This window comes from Adelges cooleyi, unplaced genomic scaffold (assembly GCF_023614345.1).
Source record: "Adelges cooleyi isolate 19-005CV unplaced genomic scaffold, UGA_ACOO_1.1 ACOO_flye_CR_arks_rails_tigmint_CR_PRNA_307, whole genome shotgun sequence".
In the NCBI taxonomy this organism is placed as follows: Eukaryota; Metazoa; Arthropoda; class Insecta; order Hemiptera; family Adelgidae; genus Adelges; species Adelges cooleyi.
In genome coordinates this window covers 1,991,119-2,010,972 of record NW_026095978.1, presented here as the reverse complement: position 1 = coordinate 2,010,972, position 19,854 = coordinate 1,991,119, and the positions used below count along the sequence as shown (strand labels likewise).

Genomic DNA, 19,854 nt, shown 5'->3' with positions numbered 1-19,854 from the left:
CTTGGAGCGCGGTTAGCCACACGGTGTCAGTTATGGATAATTATACTTATCGGCGGTCCCCCGTTATTATTCGAAAATCAAAATTACCAGCGACCAATGAGAACGGCCGGATGGCTCCGTGGTCAATTTCCCCGACAAAGTGTCCGAACTCCGAAGTGTCGCCGGTCGTTTGTCAAACGATAAAAGTGCTGTTTTATTATCTACTTATTATATAATTAAAAAAAATATATATTCTCGCGTTTACTCCTCTTCTGTGCTGTGTTCGCTATGTGTCCCATTGCGATGGAGTATAATACTGTCTACAGCAGCAGCAGGAAATCGCTCAACAACAACGAAGAATGGGATCTACCGGCCGCCGAAAAGTCGCTGTTACAAAAGATTGTGCGCACCGGCCTTGTCACGTCCAAACATGATATCGAAATACAAAGGCGCGATCCCAATTCACCATTGTACTCCGTCAAGTCTTTCGAACTTCTCAAACTGTAAGATATTATCATTGAAATAAATATTATCGCGCCGTTTAGTTTTACGGTAAAAATCTAACTGTTTTTGTCGTTACTTCCCCCGTACGTTTGCTCTCTCTCGCTTGTTGAACTTTGTCGGTTATCGTTGCCCCCCCGAGTACTCAAAGTAGGTTACTCGACTTATTTATAAAAAAAAGTAACTTTTTTTTTATAACAAATTAGATTATTAGAACACTTAATATAACCCGTAACTGGTACAGTGAAAAAAAAAAAAACATTACCGGTACAACGCGGTTTGACACATCGCTTCATTTGATGACGATATTTCGACCGTTTTAGATCCGGTATTTAAATAATGCCATGCATACATATTACAATTATAGACAAATCATTCTAAACCTTCTTTTTTACACAATAATTATTATATCAATAAAATTCTGTGGCTGGAGTCTAAAAGGGCTAATCTCACTTTTTGTAACTTTCATAAGATGAGTTTTTATTTTATTTAAGTCATGTTAATTTTTAACAAAACTAAATTTGTTATTTAATTTTTGGTCTCAAGAGTATCAATTTTATTACAGTATATAAAGAATGTTTTAATGTTTTCATTTAGCGGACTAACTTGTTTATATTCAAACCTATACATAATAGTTAAAGACATAACGTAGAACTAAATTTAAAAAATTTAAATTTGCATTTTTTAGATAATACAATTTAAATTTATCTATAAGAAAAAAAGTTACGCACATGGAACAGTGAGTGTGATATACAGCAAAAAATTTTAAATCAACAAAAACACGTTATGATAAGGAATATAAACTCAAAAACCTATTTTATTTTATGAATAATACCTCCATAGAGAACTATACTTTACTTCCAAATTATATTATCAATATTGTATAAGATATGATACAAAATATGCAGTGGTATGTGACACCGTACTGTACTAGTTTGGGACAACTTAATTTGTTCGAAATGTCTATGTATCTAACCATCAACAATATCTCTAACAATCGTATTCTTTTATTTTTCAAACCCAGCTAAGTCCCCACGCATGAGCATTATAGCTATCTCAAAGGCTGTTATTTAGTTAATGAAATTCTCAATTCCTAAATGTCTATTAATATTTAGGTTGAATAAGCCAAGATTGTATGGAATAGAAAGATACAATATATTATGTTGGTACATGTCCAATTATTGATTAAATTAAATTAATACCAAATTCTGTTTCTCTACCTTAAATGCAGTATGACCTGAGTAAAAAAACAGGACTTGTCATTTATTTTTGTAACTAGCTCTTTTCCAGTATTGTCTAGACTGTTTCTATTACTAATCTCCTAAAAAATTTAGTTTTATTGTCATAATTCTTGTATGCAATTAGTAATTTATACATAATATTGTAACAAAGCACACGGATCGACATCCGGAATCCAAGTACTCTGTGACAAACACAGTTTTGTTTTTAAAAAAAAATACATTAGTAAGTTTATATTAAAAATCATTAATTACTTATTAAAAAAAAAAACATTTTGCTTTTTTATAATTTGTTTTATGGTACAATCCTGATCAATATATTATTAACACACATATTTTTGTGTTTTTCAGTCATCCAAGTCTGTTAAAAGGAGTTTATGAAATGGGATACAATGCTCCATCCAAGATACAAGAAACAGCACTACCTCTGCTTTTGGCAAATCCGTAAATAAATTAGTTTATAAATAATATTGTAATCAGATAAATAGTATATTCATTTTTGTGTTAAATTAAAAAAATACCTATATTTATTAGAATTGGAGGGTCATGGAACAGTTGAAATTTTTCTTTTAAGTTACATTATATTATAACAAATATATTTAATAATGTTTATATAAAAATTTAAATTTCAAAAGTTATTAACAAAATATTTTTATATATAAGTAAATGAAACTGTTTTAAAATAAAAAACATTAAGAATAACTTATTTTTAAAAATATAATTTAACTGTTAAATTTAAGCCCGGATTTAAATGATTAAATGCGATATTTTAGGTTTTTTAATCAATAGATTTAAAATATATATATATATATATATATATACTTATTAGGGTGGTCCTTAAATTTGAAAAACCTAAAATATATTAGTTATGTACATTTTTTTTTTTTTTAAGAAAATAAAAACCATTTGTATTTTCTTACACATAAATTAATTGATTGGTTGTTTGTATTTTTTTTACAATACTTATTTAAATATTATTAATTTAAAATATGTTAATGCTAAACAAGTGGTAAAGTATTTTAATTTTATTAAACCTAAGTTTTAATAATTATAATATTTTATTAGGCCTCAAAATTTAATTGCCCAGTCACAATCTGGTACCGGTAAAACAGCAGCGTTTGTACTAGCCATGTTGAGTAGAGTGGATCCAGATAATCAACATCCTCAAGTAATTCATACTTTATAATATAATACCACATGACTAGTTATTGTAATAGTTGATGTACTTTATTTTCACACATTAAATTGCAGTTGCGAATATTTAGGACTCATTTGAGTAGTAGATTTTTATAGTTGTCGTATTTTTAGTTCTTTAGTTTGAGAAAGTCAATTTCTGTCTTTTTTTTTAACAAAGTGATCGATCTAGTAATTTTATGATCATTTAAAATTTACTGCTACGATAAAAACTGTTTCGATTCCTCGTCATCTCTTTTTGAATATAAATTTAACGAATGAAAACATAGTGGTAAAGTCATTTTCCAATAAGGATGATGAGAGAAATTCAAATCCATTTTTAAAATGCTTTATCGGCACATTCAACTAAAGAGAACTTTAAATTTCTATGTTGTGTATAAGTGCAGACGTATACAGTAAATAACCGTTTTCAATACCCTTAATATTATTTATGATGCTCAATTAACTTGCACTAGGTGATTTGTCTATCTCCCACTTATGAGTTGGCAATCCAAACTGGTGAAGTTGCAGCGAAGATGTCCACTTATTGTCCAAATATAAGACTGAGATATGCTGTTCGGGGCGAAGAAAGTAAATTTTTTTTTTATGATTATTCTATGGTATACCTGTAATTTTGAATAAAACAATTTTCAGTTAAAAGGGGTTCAAAATTAACTGAGCAAATTGTTGTTGGTACACCTGGAAAAGTATTAGATTGGGTTACGAAATACAAGTTTTTCGATCCGGCGCAAATAAAAGTATTTGTTTTGGACGAAGCTGATATTATGGTAGACACTCAAGGACATCAGGATCAAAGTTTCCGCATTAGAAAGTAATGGTGACAACAACAATCTTGAAATTTGGAGATTAATATTTAATATTGGTTTTTTTAATATGTTGCTTCAGAATTTTGCCAAAAACTTGTCAAATGATGTTCTTCTCGGCTACATATACTGATGATGTCATGAGATTTGCTAATGCTATTGCTCCGATGTCGGTCATTATAAGATTGAGAAGGGAAGAAGAAACGTTAGAAAATATCAGACAATATTATGTCATCTGTAACAGTAAGGAAGATAAATATAATGCATTAGTAAACATTTATGGTGGGGTAACCATAGGACAAGCCATGATATTTTGCCAAGTAAGTCGTAGTCGATTAATTATTAGCAATATTTGGTAAATTAACTCCTAGATATAACAACATAATAACATAATAATAATAATATAATAACATAATAACATAACATTACCTGCACAGTCTAAAATGACCACAGTTTTTGAATTCTACTAGTTTGTACCTAAAGAGATTCTATTGGAGCATTAGAGTTTAATCAAAAACACTCAAATATAAAAGAAATGAAACATTGATGACTGGTTACCTAGTAACTATAGTTGTATTATTGAATTTACTTTAAATTCATCTAATTTTTTTTTTCCGTTATCCTGTATTTCATTTAGGAACAATAGACTAATAGGTTGACTCACTTTTAAAATTATTAAGGTGTCTGTCGATGAAAATTTGTGTTAAGTATTTTCAACAGTTTTTCTCTGTTATTAATTTCTTATCTATTTTCATAATAACATTTATTATTTGTTAATGCAAATTTGACAGTCATAATATTATTATTCTCAACGAACGAGAAAATAATACCTACTTGTTATAAAAATTATTTTGAAAAAAATGGTTTTTTTTTTTAATACACTAATCTTGATTAAAAAAACATTCTTTCTAATCTGTATCCATCATAAGCAACATATGATAGGTGACTCTAAAAATACATTACTATACAATCTACTATATCAGCTTCATTTAAAATTCAATGAATATAATTTTTATTAAATAGTGTTTTCAAAGAGTATCTCTTAGTTTATGTTTGTTTTTTTTTCACATTTAAGAAATATTTACATACTTAATTAATTGCACCCCTTTATAAAACACAGATAAGATTATGAATGCAAAACAAAATAAAATAAAAAATTACAAATACTTATTAAACAGGGAATACTTTTTGCAGTGACCTTGTAAATCACCATGGAAACATTTACCTGGTTTTTCATTACCTTTTTGATCAACTTTATTAGAATTTTCTTGTGATTCTAAACTTTAAACGCCTCCGATTGCTCTGTATTATTACTAACATTTCCTGTGTTATGCTGTTGTAGCCTAGAGTCTTTAATTGATTACTGCAACATTCAAATATTTATTGTTTCACTTGACTCACTTACTGAATATTAAAAATATTAAATTATTTCTCTTTTAATAAAAAAAAAAAAGCAAAACAGTAGTGTCTAGTTAACTGAAAATTATAAAATAACTTTTAAATTAACTGTTTGGTGTAAATCTGTAAATGGTAAAATTACAAAAATCTATAAAAGTATTAAAAAAGTACAAAAATATAAAAGTACTTATCTAGCTGTATATAATCTATATTTTAAGCGCATAAAATTATATAATGGGAGTGTATACGTCTAGGGTGGTTGGCCTGTCTTAGTCTATGATAATGAAACTATTTTGTAATTTGTTTGAATCTATGGATGTTATGTGTTAAATATCGATGTAAAGTCGAAAATGGGCTTAGAATTGTAATTCGCTTTATTTTCTGTTCGTTAGAACAGGTTGTCTGCAGAGTTTTAGGAAATATGAAATAATATGTGTTATAATTATTCCTATCTAGATCTAAATTCATACTAATTTTTAAACTTATTTTGACTTCTCGATAACCGATTTTAAATCAATAGTTTTAAAAAAATGTATAAAAAGTTATAAAAGTTCAAAGTTTAAGACGGAAGGTAGGAGTGCTGTTGAGTATGTGCAAAGATAAAAATACTCTACACTCCGACCCTTCTTTAATTTTGAACTTAAAACAGTTTATTCAAAACCATTATCGACCTGTCAAAACATTCAGCAAATTATTTTTAATTAAAAAATTCCTTCGATATACCATTGTTAATGTTTTCCAACCAACTAAGAATATTATTGCCATTATTGATAAATAATGCTCTTACAAATTCCAAATGACAAAACCGCCCAGTTTGACCCTTAAATTATATCTTTGTAATTTAAAAAAATTACAGTTCCAACATTTTTCTGGGGCCCCATTTCCTTTAGAAGCCTTATATCCCTCTTAGCCACCTCTTAATCCAGCTAGGATTGTAATAATAAATAAATAAATAAATTATCATACTAATTTATTGTCAGCTATGCATATCAAAATGAACATAGAGTAATAAAAAATTTTTATTTTTTTTTGCAGACAAAAAAAATGGCTTTGTGGCTAGCGAAACAAATGACCGACCAAGGACACGCTGTAACGTTATTGACCGGGGAACTCACTGTGCAAGAAAGAATTGTCGTGCTGGATGACTTCCGCGAAGGCAAACAGAAAGTTCTAATCACTACCAACGTAATGTCTAGAGGTAAACATTTTTCATGTAAATTATTTTTAAAAAATATATTGCCGCTTTTCATAATCACATTTGTGTTCAGGAATTGATATTGAACAAGTGACAATTGTTATTAATTTCGACTTGCCCATGAATGTTGACCGTGAACCGGATTACGACACATACTTGCACAGAATCGGTCGTACTGGTCGTTTCGGCAAGAGAGGCATTGCGATTAATCTATTGAACGGAGGTAACGACTTGATCATAATGAAACGAATAGAAGCCCACTTCTCAAAACCAATTGTGTGCTTGAATACTGAAAACGTCGACGACATGGAGAAGCTTGGAGCGGACTAAATTTGTTATTTATTGTTGTGTGTCCGATTGTAAGCGATTACAAAACTCAACAATAAGTGGTTTTTTTTTTTTGTAATCTGGACGTCTCAATTATTAAGATACTTTATTTTTATTATATTCCAGATAGGAATAACAAACGAGTGGTTGATTTAATTTTTAATTATATGTTTATTTTCTATTAGGTTACATTATCAATTTCTGATTTTTATGTATAACCTATTTTGGCATAAAGGTTTCTAAATGTATTGTTATTGTTTTAAAAGAAAAGTGTATTTTATTGGAATTCTTGTAAATAATATGTTTAAATGTATTAACGAATAAAAGTCTTAAGTGGAATACACTTGGTCCGAGTTAACAGCTTGAATATAATCCCAACCATTTTCTTTTAATCATCTATAATATATTATACAAAATATAAAAGATTTTTGTAAAACCATCATAGACGTTTTATTATTGAAATCACCAAGACATTAAAACCAGAAACTGCTGATAGGTAGGTGCCTATTAAACTAATTTGGATTTATTCATTATATTAACAGCTACCTATCTGACTATATGACAAAATTACTTTTTACAACCTATTGTATACCTACTACCATTATAGATGAATATGAACCCACACTTTGTTTCAAACAGAATAATGAGTATTAGAAAATCAAGATTTTAATAATAGACCTGCATTTAATCCAGTATATTTATAATATTCATAAGATGAATGAACATTTAAGGAAGTATTACTAGAAGATGGGTATTTGCAATTTGTGTAAATTGCATAAATACCTTTAAACGAACTTTGATGTACATCAACAAACAATAATAATACCATATAGTTTAAATTTTAAGTGAGACCAATGCAATATTAAAATAATCGTCATAAGCAAAGTGACGACAGTGGAACGGTGCTGTCGTTCTGAAGATGGACAAAAATAAGTTATCAAGTAAGATTCTCTGAAAACATCAATTTTTTTTAATCAAAAACCAAAAATTATCAGTTAGCTTTGCCGATTGTTATATGTAACTTAAATGATACTAAACAAATAGTTATAGATCAATCAATGGCTTGTTGTGGTTTATGTTTAAGGGATTTTGTATATGTACAATGTTTTACAACACATAATATTATAAGCTACAACTATATTGTAATATATGTTTAAGTCGTTAGAATATGTTTTGTTTGGCTATTATATTATGCAAAACATACAAATTATTTATACTTCCTATCTGTATAAAATTAAAGAACACAATTTTGGATTTTCCTTTGATTTTTTAGTAGAACCATACTAGGTTAAATATACCATACAACCATAGATTGTATATTTAATCTATGATATTATTTTATACTCGCCTACAGTGTAACCATGGTGAATGATACATATATTAACAGTTCCTACGTATCTATGATGCTGGCAGCTGTTTCTATGGTTTTTTTCAATCCATTAGTTACATGCAGACAATTTCTAAGTCTTTCGTGTTAATTGATTTTGTTATTTGTCCAAACGATTTGAAAATATTTTTTTGCCTACGCTTAGTAAAAATTCAGTCACGCCGGAATGGATTTAGATTCGGATGCAAGTATGGTTACAAGAAAACCGAAACACAGACGATCATACAGTGTTGGTTGTCCAGTGAAAATTGATCAGATATTTTGGCAACAAGAATATTCAAAAGCCGGTTTGGAAAATATCTCGTCAAGTATCGTACAAGCGTAAGTAAAACTAGAAAAACTTAATATTTCGACTAAAAAGTTATGTATACTAACCATAAATTCAATACTCGTTTACCTAATAAATAATATGATCATAATACCTAGGTACATATTCACTGTATAGCTCATAAGCCATCTTAGGTTACACGTATTTAAGTAAATTATGAAATGGTAGACAAAAATTAAAAGTAGAAATTCTGGCTTCATCGTTTTGTTAAACCTTTAATAAAAAAGCATACCCGACACAAACAATACCTACTTCAAGTCATGGTACCTATGTAGTATAACATATAGCAACTATAATATTAATTAAATAAAAAAATTACCGGTTACCTGATAGTTTGTTTACACTGCCATTTAAATTAGGCAATATTATTTTTCAAAGAAAACCCTTTTGGTTTAATTTTGACCTTTGTTTAGAACTAATTCGTCGCCATTTAAATCATCTCGCCCTAACACTTCTGGAAAATCGCATTGCGCACGAAGGAAATCGATGAACGCCGAAGAACGTGATCAAAATCTAATGCGCCCGTTAATGCAGACTTTCCAACAATGTTGTAATCAGGACGAAGAGGTAATTTCATCAAATATAATTATCGTATAGGTATACATTATTTTTTTTTTTTACTATACAGGCTGTTTCATCAATAAGATTGGTGGCTTTTCAAACGGCTGTAGGTTGTGAAGTATTTGACCTACAGCGCTGCTCTACTGGCAGTCAATCCAATACTTCACAACCTACAGCCGTTTGAAACCCCACCGTTCTTTTTGAAACACCCTGTATTATCAATGTTCAAAAAATAATAAAAAAGTAAAATAAAGTGATAACAAAATTGTCTTAATATTACATCGTATAAGTAAGTAAGTACCTATTTTATTATATTGAAAAACAGTATTTAAAAAAAAAATGTTTAATAAAGATTCGACCTGCCCATATGAGAATATGGGTTCATAATTATGATAAATTTTGTTTTAGAAAAATCTTAAACTAAAGTTGAACGCATTGAAAGTTTTAAGAGAAAACGACGAACAACGTTTGAACGCATTAGTCTTAGAAAATAAAAATCTACAAAATACATTCGAGACAGTCTGCAGCGATTTGAGAAATGTAAAAAAGGTAAGTTCATTTGCCTAATCTTGATCTGACACTAATTTAAATGTATCCATACCTCGTAGGTACAGGACAAATAGTAGCAAATGTTACCCTATACATTTGCCTCTTTTAAATAACGATTAACATTTAACGGTATTTTTTTGGGTCTTCTACTTCAAATCTCAACTATTGTCATTTATACAAAACCTTTTTCCTGAATTCAAATGCATTTTATTTATTAACAATCTTTCAGGAGTTAGACGAGTTATGCACATCAAACAAGCATTTAGAATATCGCATTCAATTTGTTACCAATGAAACATCAGCTGTTCAAGACCTTGACACACAGAACACGATAAAAGTAATAAATTAAGTACAATTATTTTGTTAAAAGTTTAAAAGTGTTGTCCTTTTAATTAACTCACCTTAACAACAGTACTTTACTATAAAACATATGAGGTATAATCTGCAATTCATAAATTAGATTTTATAACACTAGTTCATAATAATAATTGAATTGCACACGAACACGTTATAATTCTATTAGCAATTCTCAGTACATTAATTATTCATGTCATTCTCAAAAGCCTGTTTTTTAATGTTAAATGGTTCATGTTTTAGATACTAAGAGTTGACGCCATTAACGAACTTAATAAAAAAATTGACTTTTTCGAGAAATATAATTCAAGTTTACGTGAAAATATATCAACACATCAGTATAAATTTACTATGGGCCAAAAACAATATGAAAAGTATGTAATATCTTACTATGTTATCACATTACCTTCATAATAAGTATGTATGAAGTGACGTGACGCGTGCAAAGAAAAGGCCTAGAGTGAAGCTTTCTTTTCACAAAAAAACACTACACTCAAACAAATGACGAAGCTATAATTATTGTATCTTTATACCTAACAAATTAAACCAGTTTAACAGAGAATCCTGGAGTAGGAATCTTTAAGAAAAATACTTATATAATTTTGAGAAATTGTGCGCACAAAATAGATAATAGAAAAATTGTTTGAAAAAACAATCGCTTTTGTCAGAGTTGTTGGTACCTATCTATATTAACATTATTGCTCCGTCAACGATTAAGCCAACCGTAAAAGTTGTTAAGCATTAATTTTTTTATTAAACATAATATAAAAAGCTAAGCAATCGGTATTAGATAACTGAAACAGAAATTGTAAAAAATTAAGTACATTTGACAAGGGAAAATGTATGTTTTTTTTTTTTTATAAAACAGTAGTTCGTATGGTGCATTTATTTATACTGTTTTTAAAAAATACCAAAGCAAATCGATTGATCGAATAGTTTTTCTTCTATCTTTCCCACATTTTGGAAACAGCTTTTTTAGTCCGGCCATAAGGGTAATATTTATATAATGGAGTCAGGTAAAAGAAGAAAATGTAGAGACACCACTGTTATGTACTGATAACTGATTATTACAGTTTAAGCTTTAAATTCATTTTTTTTGTTTAATTGCCTACTCCTAATTCCTCAATAAACAGGAAGGAGGTATCTCGTCTTCTTTATTTTGAATGATTAAATAAATATAATTAAAAACTACTTTTGAGTGTTAGAAAAAGATTATTGTGTCTTTTTTTTTAGCGCGCGTCACATATTATAGTAATGTATGATTTTCAAGACTAATAAAATTACATATTATACTTAATTCTATTCTTGTAATAACCGTAGGTTTAAATGTAAAATGCAAGAAGAAAAAATAACAATAGACACACTTTCAATGTGCATGAGAACTCGCGATTCCACTGGTAAAATGTATAAGGATTACCTATTGAACGAGCAGAGCATTGTTAAAATAGATATCCAAGATGAATTTAATAAACATTATCAACTAAAGTAAGTAGGCAGCTATAGTGTAAACTAATGTGAACTAATTAAAAAAAAAATTCTACTGTTAAAACACGGGCAACTAATAATTAATTTGTTTTTTAGATCAAAACTTACGACAGCTTTAGCCCGAACGGGACTTATGCTTACGATCACAAAATGTATTGATAAAAGATCAAAATGTGTGTTACCAAATTTCTTTTTGTATTTATTTTTTAATTGCGCCCGTGTTATTGTTTTGTGAAAATTCCAACCGTTGTTGTATTAATTATCACTCCTTTGTTCTTTATTAATGTTTAATAACTATGCCATTAATGTTGTGTCACAATATATACATGAATTGCATGTATTATTATTGTACTGAAATATGTTATTTGTTTTGTATTATTAATAAAAAAATACATTTATAACATTAGTTATTATTTTACATAGAATTAAAATACATACCATTTTTTACACATTAACCACATTATATAGTTAAGAAAAATATGTTACCTAGATGGTTAGATGCTAGTTGAGCTGTTTATTGGGAAGGGTTGACAGACTATACAACATCTCACTAATACGTGGATATAATAAACAATAAATCTTAATACGGCCCGAGTGCGATTTCTTTCTTTTTTGGGATCTTCTTTAATAAATAAAAAAGTTTTGACTATAGATATCCAAGAAAACTAAATAAGTTTATCATAGCCACGCTACAGATTAATCTCCAGTCTAATTTGCAGACCTTATGTCCAAAAACTAATCTTATAAAAAGGAAAACTTTCTACCTCACTTAGAAAATGGGGTTGATTTTATTTTTGTTTCTTTATTTTCACTGCATTATTGATAATACTCTAGCTAAACACTATTTCATACAAATTGGAACTAATTTGACTGTTTAAAAAAAAGTGACAGCACTCCGTAAGTTAAGATGAAACATAAGTAAATTCATCGATTTTAAAGGATATAAGGTTAAGACTGGGACTATTACTTGAAATTTAGTTAAGAGAGCTAAATCTGTATAGCCTGTCCACATTAACAGCCAAAAAATAATAATAGTAATTATGAAAACGGTTATTTAGAAAATATTGTGTACCTTATAGTATGTTTAATTATCATATTCAAACTAAAGCCAATTTCGTGCCAAGTCCCGGGCGAAAGTGCAAACCTTGTAATACAGTGGAACCACAAATTAAATAAGATACACCTGTCAAAAATGGTAAAAATCTAATTTTGAATATAAAAATTCATCATTCTTGCAATTAATAGTTTTTTTCGTAAATGTGAGAAAATCTTATGTAAATTATGTCTAAGCGTTGATTATGTAATAGACATTATATAGACAATAAACGGTAGCCTTTTCAACCGCAGAATCGGAGTACTTAGCTGCTTCGGTCGTGGGATATCTCATTCACTGACTTTTTCACATAATATTCGTGTAAGCTAACTGTGTATAACAAGTCTTTATTTATTATTTTATTGTATTAGTCGTAGTGAAATATTACTTTATCATTATTACTATACAACAACTTGTATTAATTCTTATTTTGTCTAAATCCACTCCAACAAATATGGTATATTCTAAAACATGGTAAAATTATACATATAATATGAATATACATGAAATTATAATAAACATTTTACAGATATATAAGACTGATATAGTATAACATAATATTATAATAAGTTAGCGATTACATACAGGGTTAATAAAAAAAAACTAAAAACTAAAGTATAGAAAAAAAAATGTTCCATTAGAAGTTTGGTTGATTAGCAAAGAATTGAGCATGTACCTAAGGCTAATTTGTTTTTTTTATTTTTTAGTTTTATTTCAGTTAATGGTTATTAACTGCTTTTACTCCTAAAGTGATTGAACTTCTAAGTGTTGGTCGCACCACACCTATTGGTCTAGGCTTTATTCACTGGATGTCGGATGGTACCTAGTTGTTTGCGGTGTAGGTAATGTCTAGGGGTTTAAATTTGATTGGTATACTAGGAAATTTTAATAATGCGTGTGGATTACTCATACCAGTTGCCAAAGATAGTATCGCTAAAGAGGCGCTATCTGGATTTACCAAAAAGTGCGCTGCTGACAATAGGTGAGTTTCGAAATTTCCTAAGTCCGTCAAGCTAAAGCGACAAACAATTTGTTCGTTTGCTATGCATAATGCAACCATTGGATAGATTTAAATTCCCGTCTACGTTTTCTCGGGTCCATACAGTTATAATTATTTCGGTCCTGATGATAAGACTTTACAAAAATGAAAAAATAAACGACTTAGTTGACCCTGTGCATCCTATCAACGAATTTTTGTAGCTGGGCCTACCACTTTGTACTTTGAAAGTAATTGATGTTCCATAATTGTACTGGATGAATTTCCTTAATTGAAACGTTAACTGTACAAAGATTAAATTTAAGACTTATAAATGTATGGTTAGTTAATAGATAAAAATTAGAATTATCGTTAAAGATTAATGCCAAGTACTTTCATGGGGTATTTAGGATAATATAATAAATGCACGGGCAATTTGTGACATTAGGTAAAGTCAGAAAAGATGGCCTATTGCAAATTCCTGACATTATGAAATCTTCGACCTTTATTACGTATTCTTCAGTGTAAAGTGTTGGTTTTGGGTATATAACAGTTATAAAAAAAAAGTTTAAATAAAATGTGTGATGGGTGATAATTCAAAGTGAAACTGCATGTTTTATTTGTTAGGTTTCATATTAGGCCAATCAATTTGTTTTTTAGACCTGTTCCGCTTACTTTTTTAATTTTTCTTTCAAAATCATTTCTATTATTAATTTACCGCTTATACGACCTAGTTATTTGAGAAGATTTAAAGTGAAGGGGTTTAAAACAAAATATACTTCATAGTTTTTATTTTTATAAGCATAAAATCAAAAATATATTTAAGTAATAAAATTATATTTATCTTTTGAGAATAAAAAAATACTCTTAAATCGCGAGGAAAAAAATACAATGGAGAGAACCTTATTCTGAAAAAATATAGTCACGAAGATGCTTAATGGGAAAATGACCCAAACGTTTATGCTGCTGAATTATTAGAACGACATTCTGATTGTAATGCTAAAATTTATTTTTGTCCAAATTATCATAAAAGAAAATTCCAACTAGATAAGTAACATAATTTTACACGCTTATTCTTTACTATTAATTTGTCTTTTAGTGGACCACAGGCAATTAAACTATGTTATATTTGTGGCTCAAGGGGAAATTATATGCTTTGTGGTTCAGTTAAGATATGTTAAGAAAGATGGTATTGTGCACAGGCCCAGCTGTTAAAGAAAATATGATTCATTATTAGACTTGCCAACCAAATTATCCTGAATAAATGCTTTCAATGCTCTCTATCTTGTACACCTATTTACTTAAGTTTTAATACAATTATCTCCATATCTTTATTTCAAACAAAAGTAGGTATATAGCATAAATAAATCGCTGATTGCACAAACCACATAAATACATTTTTTTAAAGGATGGGTGTGAGGGAGGGGTTGGGGGCATATATGTTCACAACGTTCAAACTAGAACTGAATAATATATTCAATAATTTAAGAGGTCATATTCCTATGAATTGTTTTAGGCCAGATATTATGAAAACACTAAAATAATATCCAGAAATTTGATATGTTGTACATATCGTATTACAATATATTTATTTTATTAAGTTGTATAATAACAAGAAGTACATAAAAAGAATAGTACATAAAAGTACTTAAAAGAATCTTTAATTTTAAAACCCAGTTTTCTGGATCTTCAGCGTTAACGAACTAAAAGTCGTCCTCTTCGAGTATAACGCTCAAAGGATCCACATACGTTTACGTTTAAAATATTTGGGACATATTTTTCCTAGAACAATTTTTGCTCTGGATATTTTTACATAGTTTCATAATTTATTTATTAGGCAAGCCTCTTTAAAAAAAAATTGCCTCTAACTACTAAATTGTAGATATTTAAGGCTAATCTAATATAGTTTTAGTATATGGTCAATTACATAACTTCCAAATACATTAAAACATTTCATCAGAATTTGATTATTATTTTTTCCAAGTAATTTTTAAAACACACGTAGTGAAGAAACAATATATACATATAATATATTGCCATGTTAAAATAAAAAATGTCGATAGCTTGGAAGTTTTTTTATACACAACCAGTAAAACCATTAAGACAAAAATTATTGATTCTGTCCCATTTCTAGATTGCGCACCACAGTGTATGCGGCACTTCCTCCGAGCACGATAATGTTCGACAACCACCACAGAGTGGACTTCCATTCGTGGTACACATACGAAGCCAACACAGTCTGGAAACACGCTTTGGCTGTACCCGAAATATTGTGCGTCAATGGCGATGTCACCTTGTAGGAAATTCACAAAAAAAAATAATAGCACATTACTTTCACGAATAATTAATGAGTAAATCACACACTCACTTGCACTTGAAGAGCTGTTACATAGCTGACCAATAGAGCACACACTCCACCGACAATCATCAACAGCACAAAGTTACGGCTCATCAGTTTACTGTAGTCGCTGATTTCCTTGGCTTCGAGCGTTAATAACGGTAAAAACAACACGGTGGCATACACATTGTTGTAGTAGGTAAGTAACCAAATTTGGTTGTTCAAGTCGGGCAATAATCTGTTTATTTGTATGGAATAACAAGCCATCGAAAAGGAACTTAGAACGCCAAATACTGTTCCGACTGCCGAAAACGAACCTAAAACAATTAAAAAATTATTAACTTAAGCATTAGAAATAAAACCGGAATTGATCTGCAAATCGGTACAATTATTAATACATAAGTTTGTGGCAAAAAGCAAAATTAATAAAAAAAAGTTTAAAAAAAAAAATATATGAATATTATTTGTTTCTGTCTCATGTTAATAAAAAAAGATGATTAGAAATCAGTGCTTGGAAAGAATGCGTAAAAAATGAACGTGTTTATGGAACGAGTTCTTTTTTACCAAATAAGTTCATGAAAAATTATGACTGTCATAGCTTAAATCTAACGTGGAAAGCTAAAAAGAAAAGCATAGTAATAGTTCGATGGAAGTTAAAATTTTAAACAACGTCTTAATTCATTGGTTAAATTAAATAATAATTTAATTTTGGACATTGGGGTAAACTGCAGCATAGGCCAGCGACAATATTTGGAATGAGGTTAAGAAGAATAGTAAAATGCCAGGCGCTAGTTATTTGTGATTGCTAATTATTACCTGCGAGATTTTCTTGATCAATACCCAAAATAAACCCACTCGTTATTACGAAACAACAAACAAGGCAGCTCATGGACGTTTTTTCACCTGAAACAATGAAAATTAAAAATATTAATCGCACGTGGTGACGAATATAATTATAAAACGATTAAAATTACAATGATAATGTATTACTCTTTACCTAAAATTAAATAAGATAGTATGACGTTAAATACTGTTGTAAGGGATCTTCCAACGTAATAAAACGTGACGCCTAAAAATTTCAGGCAATAGTTGTTTGTCGAAAGCATTAATATAAATAATATTGTTAATGGCGTCACCTGAAATCAATAAATTTGTTTGTATAAATAAACAAGCATACAGGGCAATTTTTTTTTTTTAATGTTAATAATAAAAATGGCATTAACTTTAATTATGGAAAAAAATTTTAATTAATTTTTATTGGAGAACCGTTTTGTAAAAGTTAGTAGATTACACTAGGTACATCTTTGACTAGTACAAAATAATAAATCAAGACATTTGAATATGAGTCATTGTAAGCCTTACAATGTAAGGTATTATGCTTTATCTACAAGAATAACAATCTTACTTTTTTAATGGTCTGCCATTGCAATGGATTTCCTCTGGGAAACCGAATTATTTTTGGAAACACAATTGACAGTATGCTGAACGTAAAACATATTAACGCCGAAACCAAACATTGGAACCAAGCGATGAATAGTGGCACGTTGATGTCAAACTCTTGGGAACTCAACAAAGCCTTATTGATGAACACCACGACAATGGAAACGATCCTGTAACGGCAAAATTTGCTTGTATAACTAATCCGTAGCAGAACAGCGGGGTATGCAACGCTAGATCGGAATGTCAAGGTTTTGTGCACGAATCTGCACGACTTACCAGTATACTACGACAACGGCAAATATGTGTGCATAGTTGTTGGAGCACAGAGGGTTGATAGTCATTGTGGCCACGATTGCCGGTGTTGCGTTCGGTCGTTTCCTAGTGGCAACGAGGCAAGACACGGTCGGAGTCCGCTTGCTGATGAAAGAGTTCCAAAACTTCGTCTTATCATTTTATGCAGGTAAGTGCATTTTGAGTATTTATTGTGAATAAGTGCTGTGAACGTCGGAGGTACCCGTGGAAAAACTACAATACCACTATAACGACACAATACTGAGTAATAGTAATAATAATAACACGCCGTTTGCATGTTTAATTTATGCAAATATACAAACATAATAAGGTAAAAAAACAGCGCGTTGTCGTTGGATTTCGATAAACCTTTTAATTGCATTTCGTCACGGTTATGAAAACTTGCAATGCGAACGAGTTAAGAGACGTTATTGGCTTTTAAATTTTAATCGAACTTGTCAAATTTACTATGTCCTGTAGCGGCTATAAAATAGTACGAAAGTTTGTAGATGTAATAATTATTATTACCGTGTAATGTGTCAACTGTTAACAATTTTTCGACTATTCAATAGCGTTAAAATATGTACCGAACAGAAGTTCGGATCGTTTCCGACAGCCATGAAGTTGGCCACAAACGACCCAGTGATGTTTCTTATTATCAATGTTATGCCGATAGTGTTGACTGTTGTAACTTGTATACTTCAAATGAGCGGTGAGCCTACTATATAGCCTACTGATGATATATATTGATTGAGTGTATCACAAAGCTCCAATATTAAGAAATGCGAACGACCTAAACCATAAAAATACATTTAAAACATAATATAACGCGCTCAAAGAATTCAACATGATATTTAACACTGATACAAATGAAATGGATAGCCAACCAATGTATTATTATTTATTTCAAGCAGACAAGTAGATGTAGTCTGTAGATACAGGTATACAAAACGCACACATTTTTAAAACGATTTTTTCAGTATGGATAGTTGAAAACAAATAAATATTGTTTTCATTTTCTTAATGATTTGTTGTGGTTTTTTTGTCAATTCAGTGCGGAAAAATGTTTGACAGTTTTGTTTTTTCTACACGGAAAAAGTTTTTGTTTTGTTTTTTTTTTAATTTTTCTTTGAACCCGATACAACTTTTAATAATCTATTTACTTTTTGATCAAAAAGTTCTCCAAGCAATTTGGTGTTGTTTTTGAATAAAGTTATTTGAGTGTTTAACGGGGTCAATATACATTATTTTGTATGTTAGATTGTTATTAGCACTATAAACAAAATTATTTGTGGTCTAACAATCTACCTACCTAATATTAAAATTTATTTTTTTCAAAAGCTTAAGTATCTAATATTTGAATTTTAGTTTTTGTACTAAAAGGTTCTATCTCTAACAAGTTTAGTTTTATCAATATTATTTAATTACCAAGTTATCAATTAACTGTTTATTGAAGTATAACTTCTGATATAGGTACCTAAATTTAAATTGGAAAGGTCCTTAATTTTTTAATTGTACGCAAAATACCACATAAAATGTGCGACTGCACGAAGAAAAAAATGTGTAGTTGTAACAGTTATATAATATCGTTGGTTAAAACAGGGACACAATAAATTTATAGTAGAAATAAAACTAAATAAATAGACTTACTGTTTAGCTAAACTAGCTAGATGACAAAAACTGTACTAGTTCATACATTTTTTTTAGAGCATATTGTAATAGTATTAGATAAAATTTTATTCAAATGATTATACTTAAAAAACAAAACTACAAGAAACACTAAATTCAAACAAGAATCGAGAACATACTTTAAAATTATTTGTTTTAGTCTTATGAAGCCACATTTTTCTGTTGGCTTCTCTTATTTATGTTATTTTAACAAATAACATATAAAAAAAAATTAATAGTTTCTCATTGGTCTAGAGTTAAATCAATACCTCATACCTGTACCAAATGAATAAATAAATATGTTTATTACATTTTTAAATTGCAAATAAAATGACATCCGAAATCCACTGAAAAAAACTTTTAACAAAAACTAAATGTTTTTTAGTTAGTGTAAAATATAGATTTTTCCAAAACAGCAAATCTATGTACTTACTTTGGTAGTTAACTAGTTATTAAAATACACAAGTATAAATTAAAATCAAGCAATACCGTAGACAATTTTTAAGTTTTCAAGTTGTTGAAAATATTATTGCTTAAATTTTAATTTGGCATATTTATGAAACATTTTGTTAATTGGATAAATTATATTTAAAAAACATTTCAGTAATACTTTGAACAATATACTAAATTTATTTACAGTATAGAATAATTATTACAAAATTCAATTTCTGCATAAGAATATTGTCGCCATATACTAGACCAAGGGACCTGAAATATTAATTGTTTGAGTAATAAATTATCAAAAATAT

The 19,854-nt window shown here is 29.1% G+C and overlaps 3 protein-coding genes across 6 annotated transcripts; 2 read left to right on the top strand and 1 right to left on the bottom strand.

Annotated features, from left to right (window-relative positions):
* The first annotated feature begins 133 nt into the window (after positions 1–133).
* LOC126839612 (ATP-dependent RNA helicase DDX19A-like) lies at positions 134–6,913 on the top strand. The gene is made up of 8 exons (XM_050575006.1): positions 134–482; positions 2,070–2,162; positions 2,784–2,886; positions 3,368–3,482; positions 3,546–3,723; positions 3,798–4,035; positions 6,149–6,311; positions 6,382–6,913. The coding sequence occupies exons 1-8, from the start codon at positions 268–270 to the stop codon at positions 6,636–6,638; spliced, it is 1,362 nt and encodes a 453-aa protein (XP_050430963.1). The 5' UTR covers positions 134–267; the 3' UTR covers positions 6,639–6,913.
* Positions 6,914–8,188: 1,275 nt separating this feature from the next.
* LOC126839759 (uncharacterized) lies at positions 8,189–11,554 on the top strand. The gene is made up of 7 exons (XM_050575165.1): positions 8,189–8,343; positions 8,764–8,917; positions 9,320–9,460; positions 9,690–9,797; positions 10,058–10,188; positions 11,135–11,299; positions 11,396–11,554. Exons 1-7 carry the CDS (start codon positions 8,189–8,191, stop codon positions 11,532–11,534), a joined length of 993 nt encoding a protein of 330 aa, XP_050431122.1. The 3' UTR covers positions 11,535–11,554.
* A 1,395-nt stretch (positions 11,555–12,949) lies between these two features.
* On the bottom strand, positions 12,950–19,191 carry LOC126839644 (GDP-fucose transporter 1-like). 4 transcript variants are annotated; one of them, XM_050575047.1, is made up of 8 exons: positions 19,088–19,159; positions 17,761–18,230; positions 17,423–17,682; positions 17,112–17,316; positions 16,704–16,842; positions 16,523–16,609; positions 15,737–16,023; positions 12,950–15,661 (listed from the first exon to the last, which is right to left on the bottom strand). In XM_050575047.1, the coding sequence occupies exons 3-8, from the start codon at positions 17,485–17,487 to the stop codon at positions 15,479–15,481; spliced, it is 966 nt and encodes a 321-aa protein (XP_050431004.1). In that variant the 5' UTR covers positions 17,488–17,682; positions 17,761–18,230; positions 19,088–19,159; the 3' UTR covers positions 12,950–15,478. The 4 variants fall into 4 exon arrangements, with proteins under 4 accessions (XP_050431004.1, XP_050431006.1, XP_050431005.1 ...); XM_050575049.1 differs by having other exon boundaries at positions 17,966–18,230; XM_050575048.1 differs by lacking the exon at positions 17,761–18,230 and having other exon boundaries at positions 19,088–19,191.
* Positions 19,192–19,854: the final 663 nt, after the last annotated feature.

Bases quoted from the DNA above. Each gene is read 5' to 3' on its own strand.
- LOC126839644 (XM_050575048.1), bottom strand. From the start codon at position 17,487: ATGACTATCAACCCTCTGTGCTCCAACAACTATGCACACATATTTGCC. The intron at 16,610-16,703 runs GTAAAGAGTAAT...TCATTGTTTCAG, and splicing joins ACTATCTTATTTAATTTTAG to GTGAAAAAACGTCCATGAGC. The intron at 16,024-16,522 runs GTAATAATTAGC...TAATTGTTTTAG, and splicing joins TGATCAAGAAAATCTCGCAG to GTTCGTTTTCGGCAGTCGGA.
- LOC126839759 (XM_050575165.1), top strand. From the start codon at position 8,189: ATGGATTTAGATTCGGATGCAAGTATGGTTACAAGAAAACCGAAACAC. The intron at 9,798-10,057 runs GTAATAAATTAA...TTCATGTTTTAG, and splicing joins ACACACAGAACACGATAAAA to ATACTAAGAGTTGACGCCAT. The intron at 10,189-11,134 runs GTATGTAATATC...TAATAACCGTAG, and splicing joins GGCCAAAAACAATATGAAAA to GTTTAAATGTAAAATGCAAG.
- LOC126839612 (XM_050575006.1), top strand. From the start codon at position 268: ATGTGTCCCATTGCGATGGAGTATAATACTGTCTACAGCAGCAGCAGG. The intron at 3,724-3,797 runs GTAATGGTGACA...ATGTTGCTTCAG, and splicing joins CAAAGTTTCCGCATTAGAAA to AATTTTGCCAAAAACTTGTC. The intron at 6,312-6,381 runs GTAAACATTTTT...ATTTGTGTTCAG, and splicing joins TACCAACGTAATGTCTAGAG to GAATTGATATTGAACAAGTG.